Source organism: Atractosteus spatula, chromosome 3 (assembly GCF_055471065.1).
Source record: "Atractosteus spatula isolate fAtrSpa1 chromosome 3, fAtrSpa1.hap1, whole genome shotgun sequence".
Taxonomy (NCBI): Eukaryota; Metazoa; Chordata; class Actinopteri; order Semionotiformes; family Lepisosteidae; genus Atractosteus; species Atractosteus spatula.
The window spans coordinates 62,535,826-62,550,305 of NC_142708.1; the positions used below are offsets into that span (position 1 = coordinate 62,535,826).

A 14,480-nucleotide genomic window follows, 5' to 3' on the forward strand; every position below is an offset into this window, starting at 1 on the left:
ATTAAGCCAAAATTGGACCTGATCCTGGATATGGATTTCCAGGGTCTTTGAATCAATATTCACTGCCCTTTCTTCATCTTTCAGGAGAAAATCTCTGAATAAGCCTGGAGGCGGCCGGCACAGTGCCAGCCCGTACCCAGGCGTGATTTAAAATGCAGGCAGTCACAGAAACGGCACCCTCTGAGAGCGATACAGCTTAGGCTGGAAAGCATTCCTGGCTCAAACCGAAAGCAGATACAGAGGCATCTGCCATTAAATCAAAGCACACACACAGATTACTGACCAGATTCATCACAAATATTGAAGTAAGCACTTGAGCTTTTAGTTTAACTTAACTCAATTCTCCACAGTACAACCTTTTAAGGGTTGCTTAAGTGGTTCTATCAAATCTTGGAAATAATAGTTCTTCTGCAAATCTGTAGACTATAAAGCAAACCAAAGACTCGGAGGAACAGTGAGGCTATGCTAACCTGGTCTAGTCCTAAACAGAAAAATGCAGGGCAGCCAATCAGAATGTCGAAGAATGTTGTGTCTACTGACACTTCTGACAGTTTCACAGGTGATTTTCTTTCTCCCCAAGAAAACCTGGATGATGGAGATCAGTACTGTCATTTTAATCTACCTCGTACACTCTTTCATTGTGATGGGGCATGGTGTAACCATCTCCAACCTTTTTTAATCCATACAATCGAAATAAGATGTAGGTGCATCACACTTTCCAAATGTCGTAAGTGGCATTTCTTAGCCCCCGATTTTTTACAGATACAATACAATACACAGAGAATACACCTTTTTTCATCACTATGTATCCTTGTACAGGCAGGGCTGTACTTTAGCTGTGAATGATTAAGAAACCTTTTACGTTTAAATATAAAAAATGATACATTTATTTTCTCTTCTTCTTATTAATGTTATTAATATCATAATCATCATTCTTTACACCTGAGTCAGGCTAGTGGTTCTGAAAATGAAACTGCTCTCTTTGTAAAATCAGGGCTTCCTACTGTCAAGGACTGATTAATTGTCAGGAGAAATCACTGAATAACATCACATCCCTTGATACACACCTGAACAATCCTTCAGTTTAACTGCTTTAATTTAATTGTGACACGTTTCTCTTCACAGAGATTGCAAAGTGACAGGATTCGTGTATATACATCTATTCAAAAAGTCAAAGCCTTGAAAAGAATGTTACTAAACTTGTTGTGCAAACTTAAAAGTGTGTGTAGCTGTGTGCCAGACAAGAGAGCCCCTAGCATGAAAGCATTACCTTCTGTCTGGGTTGCATGTGCAAACTCCGCAAGCACCTAATGGCTTCATTTGGAAAGGCCAGTGTTTTAAATGTTCAGTGGACAGATGCTCAAATTCAATCAATTTTAGCATGCTATCTGTTTAACTCTGTTTTATATGTTACTATTTAAAAACACCAGAGGGATTATTGCACCACACTGCAATGCAGCTGGCACAACCATTCCTTCAACTAAAGTGCTAACTAATTTCAGGGGCTGCTTCTATACATACAAAGAAATGTAACCCAAACTAGAAAATGTTCCACTTAAAAGAAATTTTACTCGGCTTTCTGTTCCAGATCAAAACTGTCGCAGCTCAAGACACATTTAATAAAGATATAATTTTTTTATACCCCCAGCTCATGAGTGTGTAACAGCTAATTAGAACTGTTATTCTTTGCTACCATCTTTATTTTAAAAGAAACTGAATACAAATAACTGAAAATACAGCATTATAAATTTGATCTTAAAAAATAAATGTTTATGCTAGGCACTCAAATCATCATCTTAAACCAGTCGCTGAGATTGGTTATGAATTGCAGTGAAACTTTGACTCACGGTTTCTTTTAGACCTGCTCCACAGCACCTCCTCATCTCCAAGATCTTAGCCCTAAGCCCGCTAAAGATCAGAGGTTCCCACAGAACGGTCTGCCTTCCTTGATAAAGAAGCACTGTGCATCCTTTGGGCTAAGTCTCTCAAAAGCCTCCTTAAAGAATTCACAGTCCTTTTTTATCAGCTAAATGACTCCAAATTGCTCCTTCTCCAAGCAATCTCTCAATTCACTACCACAACTATACCCCTTGTTGGCTAAAAACTTTATCATTATCATTATAGCATTATCTTGCCAGACGTAATCTGTTACAATTTTAAAAATGCTTTACAACCCTGATGCTACACACTACACTGTAAAGAAACTTTGAATTATTGACTTTTTAAAGCAAGAGGTGGCTTTAAAAACGGCTCACTGGAGTAGCGCAGCATTGCTATTTCCCGGAAAAGCAAAGGATTTAAGGGTTTCAAATAAAATTAAAGTGCTGTTCACAACCTATTAACCTCTCCGACATGAGAAAGTATCATTGTAACAACCACACTATAAACACACCCGTCTCGGTGGCACAGAGCACTAAAACTGAGTAGACAGGAAATAATTCATAAATATGGTTCTCGGCACAGAGCACCTACTGTAACTATGTTCAACACCGGGAGCCCATTGTTTCTGTTACAATAACGACAGAAACAACTTCAGCATTTTAAACAAGTTAGAGATTCAAATCACATTACAGTGCCTGCTATAAGGATTTTTTTAAGTACATGATAATGCGGCACACTTCTGTGTAATGCTGTTGAAAGGATGCATATTCTTTAAATAGAATTCTTAAATTTTTTGAATAATCAGCAAATGTGATCAAAATCAGTTGAAAATCTTGTTGTGAAGAATAATAGTAAGTAGCTGCTCGAGTATAGCTGCTGGATGAAGCTGGATGAATGCCAGTGTTACAAGATTTATGACACTACATACTGGATACAGGGTGCCAAAAGATACAGCTCATAGTGGCTGTCAAAGCCTTTCCTAAAAATCTCTCTGCTATAATAGCTAATGAAATCCAGCCCTGAATCTTAGTGCATTGTTATCCCTTTCCAGTCCAAATGCTATACAACATTAAGGCTCCTGGGATTTCATGGTGAGAAGAGGCAACCCAGATGATTCTGTTCCAGACTGTGATCACAATAATCCTGTATATCTTTCAATCACGGTCATGAACTACAGATCAGACACGAAAAACAGGGAGAACACACACAAACCCTATGCAGATAATACCCCAGGTCTGGAATAGACCCCGCTCCCACTGCCCCAGCGCTGAGAATCAGCAATGCTAACCACTGTGCTACCGTGCCGCCCTATGAAATACAAGTAAATATATAGAAAATTCTGCAAAAAAGACAGGAACCCAGAGCAAGCTTTCACCGTTCACAAGGCAGATCTGGAGGGGATAGCGCTGTTGTCCATTTTCTGACTCTGGAAAAAGTGAGTTAATTTTCTAATGCCCTTGCTGAAGGTAGGGGGCCTTTAGTCAACCTGGGCTCTGTCAGTGACACATTGCCCCTGTGGCATCCTGGGTGCTTGCACTATCCCAGAGCTCTCAGTGACAGACATACCTCTCCTCCAATCAGCCTGAACCTCCGGTACGGGGCTGCTCTTCCTGTGGCGTGTTAAAAAGCGATTGGCTGGAACGAAGGTGGGTGGGTGGAATTTTTCTGTCTACACTTCCTCATTGTTTACTTGCGTCGGGCTACAGGGATCACAGCTGAGAGCTGAGATGTCATGACAAGACAGGTAGCTAGACTGGCTTGGGTGGTGGTTGGAAATGGTAATCCTAAACTAAACAAAAAAGCGAGTTACTTTTGTCCCATGGCCTTCCTGCGACTGCGGCCATCCTTTTGCTAATGAGCTCCAGGCATGAGGAACTGGACCCAGGAGAAGCCCCTGCTTACCTGGCCATCTGCTTGTAAGCCTCTTCTGCCACCGCGAAGATGTGGGGGTCCATGTCACCCATGTTCTGGCCGCTGTAGGCATAGATCACATCGTCTCCATAGATGGGCATCTGCTCATAAGGGTTTATGGCAACAAGAACAATCCCTGAGAATAAGAAACAAAGATCGCAGATGTAACCAGGTAATACCAAGCTTTGGATCACGTATCCTCAATAGAATAAACTGCACATACCGTTCCCATGGGATGTTATGTTGTGCTGGATTTTGTGAATAGATCAATCCTCTCTGATCACCAAGTACCATTATCAATAGGAACTCAGGATCCTTATTAAGGAATTTTATCCATAAGTTATTCCATCGGTTGTCTTTTTTTATTAAGTCCTCCAACCATGACAGAACTATTTAATCAAAACCGAAGCAAAGCAACAAGCAACCACCTGTCAATCATCCTATTAGAGTATTTAATGAGCTGGCCACCCCTCTGCTACAAACTGCAGATTAATTAACAAAATGGCTTCAGACTGCAAATCATTCAGGTAATATCCATTCTCCCATAAATGTCACAGAGCTCGATCTGCAACAATCTTTACTGGGCCTAGGTAGCCATTAAGGTAGTATGAGAGCCTCTACATATACATTATTAGGTTTCCAAAATTACAGTACATAACAGAAAAATCTTAGAAACAATGTTTCCGTTCAGCACAGCAGAGCGAGTACTGTCATGGTTTTCAGATGTGAACTTTAAAGCCAAAGAACAAATGAAGTGCACTGCTGGTGAGTAGAGTTCATTACAGGAGCTTTCCATCTCATAAACCTGGTGTGCTGCATCTAAAATCCAATCTTGCTTGCCTGAGACTGAGCTGAGAAATTTTAAGTGCAAATCAGAGAAGTGGCTTTGAAGGTCAATTCCTGTAAGCCCTTGTTTTCATTCTTCAAGCGCTCCTTGCAACAGATGTTTCATCGCCCATGCTTGTTAAGCATATTCGAATAGTTTATTAAGTACAGAGGCTCTTCAAACGACACATTCCACTGTTTTACAATATTAATCATTGTTCCTGTTGCTTTTTAAAATGCATTCTGAAATGGTATGGAACAAAAGACAAAAATACAAAGAAAAGCACAGAGAAAATGTTATGCATGAGAAATAGCAGATGAGTAGAAGCAGGGTATGGATTTAAAGACGCCTGAGGGATTTTCCTTTGCCCTGCAGTAGTACAGCACAGCCTTTAGACTAGATCAGAGACCAGCATCCTCAGAGACTGAAAATGTAAACACTAGATGTGAAAGTGTACTAATTCATTGAGGTAAAATGAAGGCATGTTATTTTTTTAGTCTTGTAAAAAGACAGAAGAATGTATAATAATTAGCTGAACTTTGAAATTAAACCATCTACACTCAAAACATGGGGATGTGTTGCTATGGAGATGGCTAAACCACCCCTGAAGTTGAAAAACAAACAAATAGAGGGAATGCACGACTATTTTTAACACGCTTCTAACACTGAAAAGATAAAGAAACAGCTTCTCTTAAACTATCCTTGTGCCACAAAAACACAAGATATTACAAATCAAGCAGAGGAGAAGTGCACAGGAGGGAGGCACAGTGGTGCAGTGGATAGCATTGCTGCTTCACAGTGCTTTGGCCCTGGGTTCAAGTCTGGACCTCGGTACTATCTGCCTGGCTTTCGTATGTCCTCCCCATGTTGGTGTGGATTTCCTCCAGGTGATCCAGTTCCTGCTCACATTCTAAAGACATGCTGGTAGGTTAACTGGCTTCTGGGCAAACTGGTATTTCCTGAGGTGACCTGTGCTAAGCCAGCAGAAATCCAAATGACGTCGTCCACAGCACGCAGCTCCCAATAGCCAGACAGACAAAGCAAGATTAACCCAGTTTTGGAGAGATTATATTATTTCATAGCACAGGCTAAAACACTGTTCTGTCTTCATTTCAAGTTTAATCCCATAAGATGCACTCCTATTCATAACTGAGTTGGTCAGTGTAGGGAGGAAGGGAGTGGGTACCTTCTTTTATTGTGAATACACTCACAAAATAAAACACCGTTTCACAAATTCTTCATCTTTATGATGGTGTTTATGGTGATCTGCAGATGCATTATGAACCAGGTGGGACAACTCTTGACTTCTGGATTTGGTTCCAGAGTGGAGAGCCCTCTCTATGTCTGAGTGGGCTTTCTCCTGGGGCTCTGGGGTTCGTCCACATCACAAAGACATGGTGGGTAGGCTGAACGGGCTGTCCCCATCGTCCTGGTGTGTTACATCCTGACATCCCCACTGGGAAGTATCACTGTCTTGTGGTTCTTGGATAAGCCCTGTGTGGCCTCTGCCCTTGCCAGGAACAAGAAGGTTTCTGATAATGGATGGAAATTAATTCTAAAATGTACATAAAGAACATAAACATTGAAATTCCAAGTTCATACAGTGCTTAAAATCATTTCAGGAAATCACAAATCTCACAAAACCCAAATAATTAAAGTTATATTTTGTGTCATTCAATTCTGCTTGACAGAAATCTATCACGCTCATTTTTCCTGTGATGAGATGTCCACGAGGGAAGTGCCAAACCTACCTGTGTAGCGTTACATGTTAGCATGTATCATTTATGCCTACAAATCTCAAACTTGGGCATCTTTGGAAACTAAAAGAATTCAGCACGTACTGTAGCTGCTGGGGCACAATTGCTGTACAGATGCAAGCTTGGGCTGGCCTGAAACATCTGTACAGTATTTCATTGTGTAACACACTGCAGTATTTGCAGCTCCAGTCCCTACTGGGGCTGACGGTCCTGGGCCAACCAGAGAGCCTTGGCCTCCATATTCCTTCTGCATCTGGGTCAGCACTCACGTTCCAACCTGAGAAGAAATCTGCCTCTACTTTAAAGTGTTTCCTGCTGCTGCCTCACGTTCTGTCCTCTGTACCTCCGAACCTCACCACAGTGATAAACTGTCACTTACAAAGGAATCAGGCCTATGTTTTTATCCCTAGCTCCTGTTCCAGCATCTGGTTTTGGCTATGCTCATCATTCTCCATTTATGACCAACTCTGCATTTACAGCTGTACAGTAGCTCACAGCTCTGGTGCTCATACAGCAAACTCTGTACGTGCTGCCCATCTCTGCCCACATCAAATACAAGTGTCTTGCCCATGCCTCCTACTCATATTCTCCCATCATCGTCTCTGCTCATCTCCAACTGACCTTTTAATCATTCCTTTTCCTCAGTGCATCCTGTATAGTTTGTTCTCCTCTCTCTGGCCCTGTGGTGGCACCACCTAGCCACAGACATCAGAACCGCCCCTTCCCACATGCAGTTTCATCATCGCACAGCACCTCTCCAGAATGCCTTGATCAAGGCCTCAGTCACAGAGAACGATTCCTGGCAGATTGCTCAAACTCTATCTCACATTGTATTTGTTATTCACTGGATAATATACTGAACTTGATTTATGGTGGATCCCCTTATTTGTTTGACAGTCGCACTTTACATTCCAGTTTACAGCACTTTTACAGTTGATGTTTATAACGACATTACTTTTTATATAATGTAACTTTATCATTAATATTTACTGTTACTAAATAAATAATTTGGATAAAATCTGCATGGCTTGAGCTTGAGCAGTCCCTCTGGGGCAGAAATGAGTTGCCTTTAAGGTCACACACTGAGTGACTCTGACTTATCAAAACACTCAGTGAATAGAACACAGAAGCTGGATTTTCTTTGACGAAATCTTGACCCATTTCAGTCTTTCCAATGTACCAAACCTACTGAACATCATGGTGTGCCAGTGTCATCACGCTTGAATATCCCCTGGAGGTTAAGGCTTTCTGACAGCTCTATAAGACAGGCACAAATACCTCCTGACAGCCTCTGCTAGTGTAAAACCCCAGAAAGATGTTTCTTTTTCAGGATTCTTTTTTGGTTTTGCTGAATTTCACCGATGGGTGAAGGCTTAATAATTCACGGAGCTCCAAATCTCAGGCGTTTTCATTTCAACTTACTGTATGTGATACAACATTTAATAATAATAATTAAGATATCAAGATGGATCACATAGATGGGTTTTCTAAGAATATACAGAAAACCTCTGGAGGTCAAAATGATGAGGTCACCTGGAACACCTTGCAGATCTGTAAAATACACTGGCACAGTGGTACAGTGCCATGACAGAACAGACTGCACAAACATGCAAGTCTGTAATCTTGTCATACCCAGGTGCGACCTGTCAGATCCACTGTGGTGAGGAAAAGGTAAATCTCTGTGCAAGGAACCACAATTTAACTCAAGGGAAGACATTAAACAGGTGAGGGAGGGTCAAATTAGCTGCACAGAAAAAATATCTTTTGTAACAGAAAATTCCCACCAAATATTTTAAAGGAATGATTCCAAAACAGCTATTCCTTAACCTCGCTAACTGATTTTCTAAAAAGGTGGTCACCCTTAACCTTCTGTGCTCGATAAGGTATTGCAACGAAGTCTACTGATTGACCAGCTAGACAGCCATGCCTTTGTGATGTATTGTTCGGGTAGTGAAGCGATCAACAGGAAAACAAGGGCCTGAGAAAACAGTGTGAAGTGTGACTGTGTAGGACTGTAAATGGAAAGGGCTCAAAGCACTGTGGGCGTTTGGAGCAGACCAGTGAAGTGCGGCTCGTTCGGGAAAAGCCGTGACTAACAGGGGTCACTCACCGCAGTAAGTGTAGATATGGTTGGACTCCAGGAACCGCACCTTCAGGTTGTGCAGGACGGCGGGCTCGTGGAGGTAGCTGAGGGCCGTCAGGTCGTTCTCCCCCACCAGGATGTCTGGGTTTCGCAGGAAAGGCAGCTGGTTGTCCTTGGGGTTGATGGCATACTCCAGCGTCTGAGAAAGAGACAGGAGAAAAAAACAGGTGTGAAACACAGCTCCTCACAGCTCAGGTCAGTGGAGGAAAAAAGAAGTGACTTCACTTTCCAACCAATTCCATAACTCATTGCTTTCACGGTCGAAAAATATTTCTGGAAACCTACATGTGTCATTTTTCTTTTTCCTCACAAGATAGTCAGGTGTAAGGCTGAAATCTTTCAAACTAACTGAAGGTCTTTTCCAAGAAGCATCAGATTAAAAACTCACGGCTGCACTTCTGCTAGTCCTTCTCATCCTTCACTGAGGGCTGTGAAGCCCCATTTCTGAAACTCGTTACCTGGTGACCCTTGATGAGACAGACTCGGAGCCCTCAGGTCAGCCTGCTGCGTCATGCACAGTCATGGGACTAATTGCCTCCTTAATGAAAGTGGCGGGGTTCATTAAGCGCACAAGTCAGAGACGGCTGCAGCAACAATGAGCACTGCCCATCATGAGGACAGGAAGGGGGCACTTGTGTTCGGATTGTTCTGTCATTGAAATACGGGCCACATTCTTTTCAACATATGCTAAAAACCATGCACTCTTCTCTCTTTCAGTGTAGAATTTACTGTGTTCCTGATCAGAAACAGTACTGATGCACACTACCGTTTCATCTTCGAGTTTGAGATGCATGACCCGGTCCCCCTCCTTGTAGTCTTTGGTGATTTCAGCTGGCTTCCAGACATCTTCAGGATCTGGAATCCACACTCTGGTGTACTGAAAAACAAGGCAAACCAAAACTCGCAGTTAGGCCCCTGAAGGACAAATACAGCTAGAAAAAGAGAATTTGCAACCAACACAGAACAGTTCATTTTCCCTCATATTAAAAGGATCTCTGTAACACAATGTGCAAGTTTCTTTTCTGCACTTCCTTATTATTATTACGTACACTTATATAGCGCATTTATGGACACTCTATTCAAAGCACTTTACAGGTAAAGGGGACTCCCCTCCACTGCCACCAAGGTACAGCCCCACCTGGATGATGTGATGTGATGTGACGGTAGCCATAGTGCGCCAGAACACTCCCCACACATCAGCTACCAGTGGGGAGGAGAACAGAGTGATGAAGCCATTTCATAGATGGGGATGATTAGGAGGCCATGATTGGCCAGAACGCCGGGGTAACACCCCTACTATCCCTTCCAGCGGCAACCTTATTTTTTTCCCAGGAGGTCTCCCATCCAGGTACTGCCCAGGCTCGCACCTGCTGAGCTTCAGTGGGCTGCCAGATGTGAGTTACAGGAAGCATGACTGCTGCCTTCTGAACTATAAAACTTTCTGGGAAATGTAACAATAGCTTTAAAAAAAGCTTAAAAAACAATGAGAACCTGAAACTTGCAACACAGATTTCACAAACCTACAATTCTCTTTTATAACCTCACAGAATAATAGAGTAGATAATTTACAAGCCCTTTGCTCTTCTATTTAGTGTCTGTACCACTCTTCCAGACAGCAAGTTTCACATGGCATGTTGATTGCGTGAGATTTACCAAGTAAGTATGTGCATCACACGAGTCAGTACACGCCCCAGTCCATGAGTGAGGTAGGTCATGCGTGTGGAGGGGTGTTTCGAAATGTGAGACAGCCATGTCACTGATCACCACTAGACATTCTTCTGTGTGAAGCCAAAGACCTAACGCAATAGATCAATACTTTACTGAAGCAATTCTAAAGGTTTATTCTTCATTTTAGAGGAATTAAAATCTATTCTAATCTATTCAAGACGTCACAAGAGGAAAGTCAGCAAGGTTCCAAAGTGTGTGAAGATTTTGCAAAGAGTGTGACATGGCTGTGTAAAATTGCAACATCAACTAGTCCTGAAGATAGTTTTTTACTTGAATTTATTACCAATACCTCTGCTTTCAAGCATTTGGCTTGCTCAATACATTAATTTAATTTTATAAACAATTACAATTTTCGACTGTATTACTTGACCACACCACATGCTGGATTGACAGTTGGGGCCAATGAACACAGTGATAATGCCAAGGCCTTTAATTAAAAGTGATGCCAAATGACATAAAGAAGGAAACAGAACTCTTTGATGCTTGAGAGCAGAAACTATTATTAAATTAACTGTTCTAATTCTGTAAACACAATACAGATAATTGAAATGGGGCTATGAGCTAACAGGGGCTCAAGTTTACTATAATATTGGGAGCAGATAATGCTAATCTGAATGATACACAGCCATGAGGAGCTCTTATAGATGGTTAAAGACAATAAACTGACTTCCCCAAAGCTGCAAAGCTAAGTTCCAGGCTTCTAAGTGAAAAACTAAAAATTAACAGGAGCTACACTGAAAGCTACTGAGCTGTGACAAAATAACACACATTGCTTTATAGGATACTGGAGGGGTCTGGTGATATTTGCATTGCAGATTATTAATAAACCTGCTCCAGGATGGACAATCAGGAAACTACACACAGACTCTGTGAAGCATTATTCTGTCAACTAGTTTTACTGGGAAACAGTGAGAATGACTAACAGCTTGCAATTTCTGATTTCCATAAAAGTTATCACTTAACATTCTGTCTATTTCTTGCATTCAACCCACCTGGAGTCCTGGAGCAGGCAATATCACACATAGAAGAACATTAAAAATATTGCTCTGTAAAGTCATATAACAGTAACATTTCAAGATTCATTGTAGGGTAAAGCTGATTCTGGTTAAGATGTTAACAAGAGCATAAAACACGAAATAATTTGGAGTACACCTGTGTATTGGCTTCCTAGCTCCAAATGTAGAACACAGCTGTTATTTTTCTGAATAATATTACTGTTTCGTTATTAACAAGCGAAGTGAATGGGGGAAATACAAGACTCCTCTGTTGAATTTGAATCAGGGATCTTTCTCTATACTCTTGTGCCACATGAGAAATTGGCAGGAGAACTGCATGAACCTGGGTTTCCACACATCATAGACCAGTCGTCCCCAAAAGTGGGCTTCTGGGCCAAATCTGGCTCTCACTCGTCGTTTTGAAGGGATATAATAAGTGAGAAGACCCCCAAAACACAGAAGGTGGAAAAGCAAATGTGAACTCCAAAACACAGCACAACCATCTAGGGAGGACCTTTGGAGAGTTCTGAATCTTGCTAAATGTGTTGAACATACTTTACACATTGAGTGAAACATTCATATCCATGTTGGGAATGGGTAATTTAAAACTTCACACTCTTGGAAAGATCACTTCATGCTGAAAAGTGTTTAAGTGCAAAATTATGAACCTCAACTACCGCAAATGGAAAGTGCCATACCAAAGGGATTCACATAGGGCAACCAAGGCAGAAAGCTAGGAAGTGAAAAGCAGGAAAAAATGAGAACAGCATAAAACCACACGATTAACGGACAGTGACTTGACCGGGCTAAAATAATTGAACCTCCCTTCTCTGGAACAGGAAGGTTCTTGGGGAGAATTAACTGGGATTTTCCCCTGAGGGAAATAGTGAAATTTCACGGCAGGCGTAACACCACAACCAGGAAAATGAAATGGAAGGGGATGCAAGAGGAAAGGCGGGACATAATGAATGATTTATTAAGCCATAATCAGGACTTTCATTTGCTGAGACCCCCAGGAGAAGATTGGACAGGCTCAGATCAATAAGGGACAAACGGCCAGAGAGCCAGTGTGGGCCAAATGGGTCTCCATTCATTCAGAAGCTTTCTTGTTCACCAAGGACAGCATTTGCCACAAACACAATCGCCCACACAAGCAGTCTCATGTATCACTCATCACCCAGCAACACTGAATCTTGCAGCAGAGTTCTGCTGCAGAATCAGGAGCATCCATAGTGTAAAAAGGCAAATTCATGAGGCTGTTCTGTCAAGCAAAACTCACAAACAAGCAAAACAATAGAGCTGCCGGAAGAGCAATTCACATTCAGCACGCACCACGAAGGAGACAGCCTCAGACCAGCCCTCCTATTAAAACAGTCTAATGGGCTCCTGAAGGGCTCAGCCTGCACAGGCTCAAACTCTGCCTTCGGCCTCTTGACCTGTACGGAATACAAATGCTTCTGCACTGTATGTATCCCTCTGACTGGAAAGATGGAAAGACTTCAGGAAGGTGCAAATGAAAAACAACGCGGACATTTGAAGCAGTACCTCCCTGACAATGGGCACCACCCCTCCCACAACATTGCATGTACCAAGGTACAGGAATTCAGTGCGGGACTCGAACATATTCTGTAAGACACAAAAGGACGCTAGCAGTGCTGTCTGGGTGTCCTGCAAAGCGACGTGTGACACGGGCCTGCGGGTGGTTTGCTGGCCACTGTGAGAGCCAGTGAAGACAAGCGTGAGGCTGCAGCAGGAACCAGCAGGACAAGCGCCACATGTTAAGCACTCCGGACAGTGTCATAAAGTGTGTCCTGAAACAGCGGCTCATGGGGTTTCTGCAGGTCGAGGGGTCCCTTTTGATGTTGTGCAATAAGTGATTCGGTGTCTAGTTCTACCCTTGGTCCCCAATGGAGAAGCCTGGACACTTTTACCACGAGTTCAGAATGGTTAGAAAGGAACCACTTCTGCAGCTGGCGCTAATTGTGCTGTAAGGCACTGTAGAGCTTGCGTTGCGTCAAGAGATGAATGGCTCTCATGCTTGGGTGTGCTGGAGTAGCATGTCTACAGGCCCTCATTGTCCACCTACAGGTGCAGAGGGTTAGTGCCAGAAAGCAGAGTGCTTATTAAACCAGTTAGCACATGCAGGTTGGGTACCTATACAATAAAGAAAGTAATAAACAATTGCAGTTTTTTTTTTTTTACAATAAAAGGGCTTGTATGAAGCCCAGAACTTACTGTAGCAAGCAGATAGGCTGTTTTACTGGTGTCTGTTCCACTTTGAGTAGGTGTTTAGTCACAGGTGTGATATCTCTGTGCCCGGGCTAAAACTTTGAAGGGGATCCTTACAGAAGCATTTACAGATGCAACCACCTGCTTGGCAACTTTCTGCAAAGGAAGGTGACGTCTGTCATCTGTGCCAGGATAAGAGCTCTTGATTCACCTGCTTAAATCCTGTCAACTTAACTTTCCCCACAGCCAAGCAGGAAAAAATAAAACATGGCACACATCACCAGAAGCACAACCCAAAGCAGAATATCTTATCGGCCACCTGTGATGGGATTTTATTGTGCATATTAAATATATGCATTCAGAGATTACCGCTGCCTGAATACATTCAGTATGAATTGATTTCAGAACACGTTTAAGGAACCGATACCGGTACTTCCCTACATCCTTCTGCCACTTGTACTGTGTTTACCACAAGCCCAGATCTTAAAACGGTGTTCCGTTTAATTTACGGTGAGATATAGGCAGTTCCTTCTTTTCAGTGGAAGCATTTTTCCAAAGGATCTTGTAAAAACATGTAACTGCAAACAGTATCAAAACAGTACGAGCACAAATATAAGTGTCCCATATCTCCCCTATATTAATATTAATCCATATTTTACTCTCCAAGGCTGAACATTCCCAACATCATTGAAGGTGAGGGCACATGCAGACATAATAGAAGCTCAGGCTAAATAGACGGATTCAATCTTTAATATATGCACACTTCATCCCTGTACCCATAAAAATGCAGGGCTGTTTTTTTATTGTTATTGTTGTGGCTTTTCCAATTCAGGAAACCATTTTCACGTCTATTTTGCCTGGATGCGAGCTAAGCTGCTGACTTATCATTTAAATGTAGATTTTTTTTATTGTGTTGCTGGAATGGATTTCATTGACCCATAAAACAAAAGCCTGCCTGCTTCAGCCAATGGCTGCCTTCTTCTAAAGCAATGGTGAGGGTTCCAGACTCC

General features: G+C 42.2%; 1 protein-coding gene across 3 annotated transcripts in view; it reads right to left on the minus strand.

Annotated features, from left to right (window-relative positions):
- myo5b (myosin VB) overlaps window positions 1-14,480 on the minus strand; it is a 113,470-nt gene that overhangs the window by 60,214 nt on the left and 38,776 nt on the right. For all 3 annotated transcript variants that reach the window (XM_088911375.1, XM_088911374.1, XM_088911376.1), the window contains exons 2-4: window positions 9,285-9,395; window positions 8,486-8,657; window positions 3,784-3,928 (exon numbers count right to left, since the gene is read on the minus strand). In XM_088911375.1, the coding sequence (XP_088767501.1) occupies window positions 3,784-3,928; window positions 8,486-8,657; window positions 9,285-9,395 (428 nt within the window). The remainder of the gene's footprint in view (window positions 1-3,783; window positions 3,929-8,485; window positions 8,658-9,284; window positions 9,396-14,480) is intronic.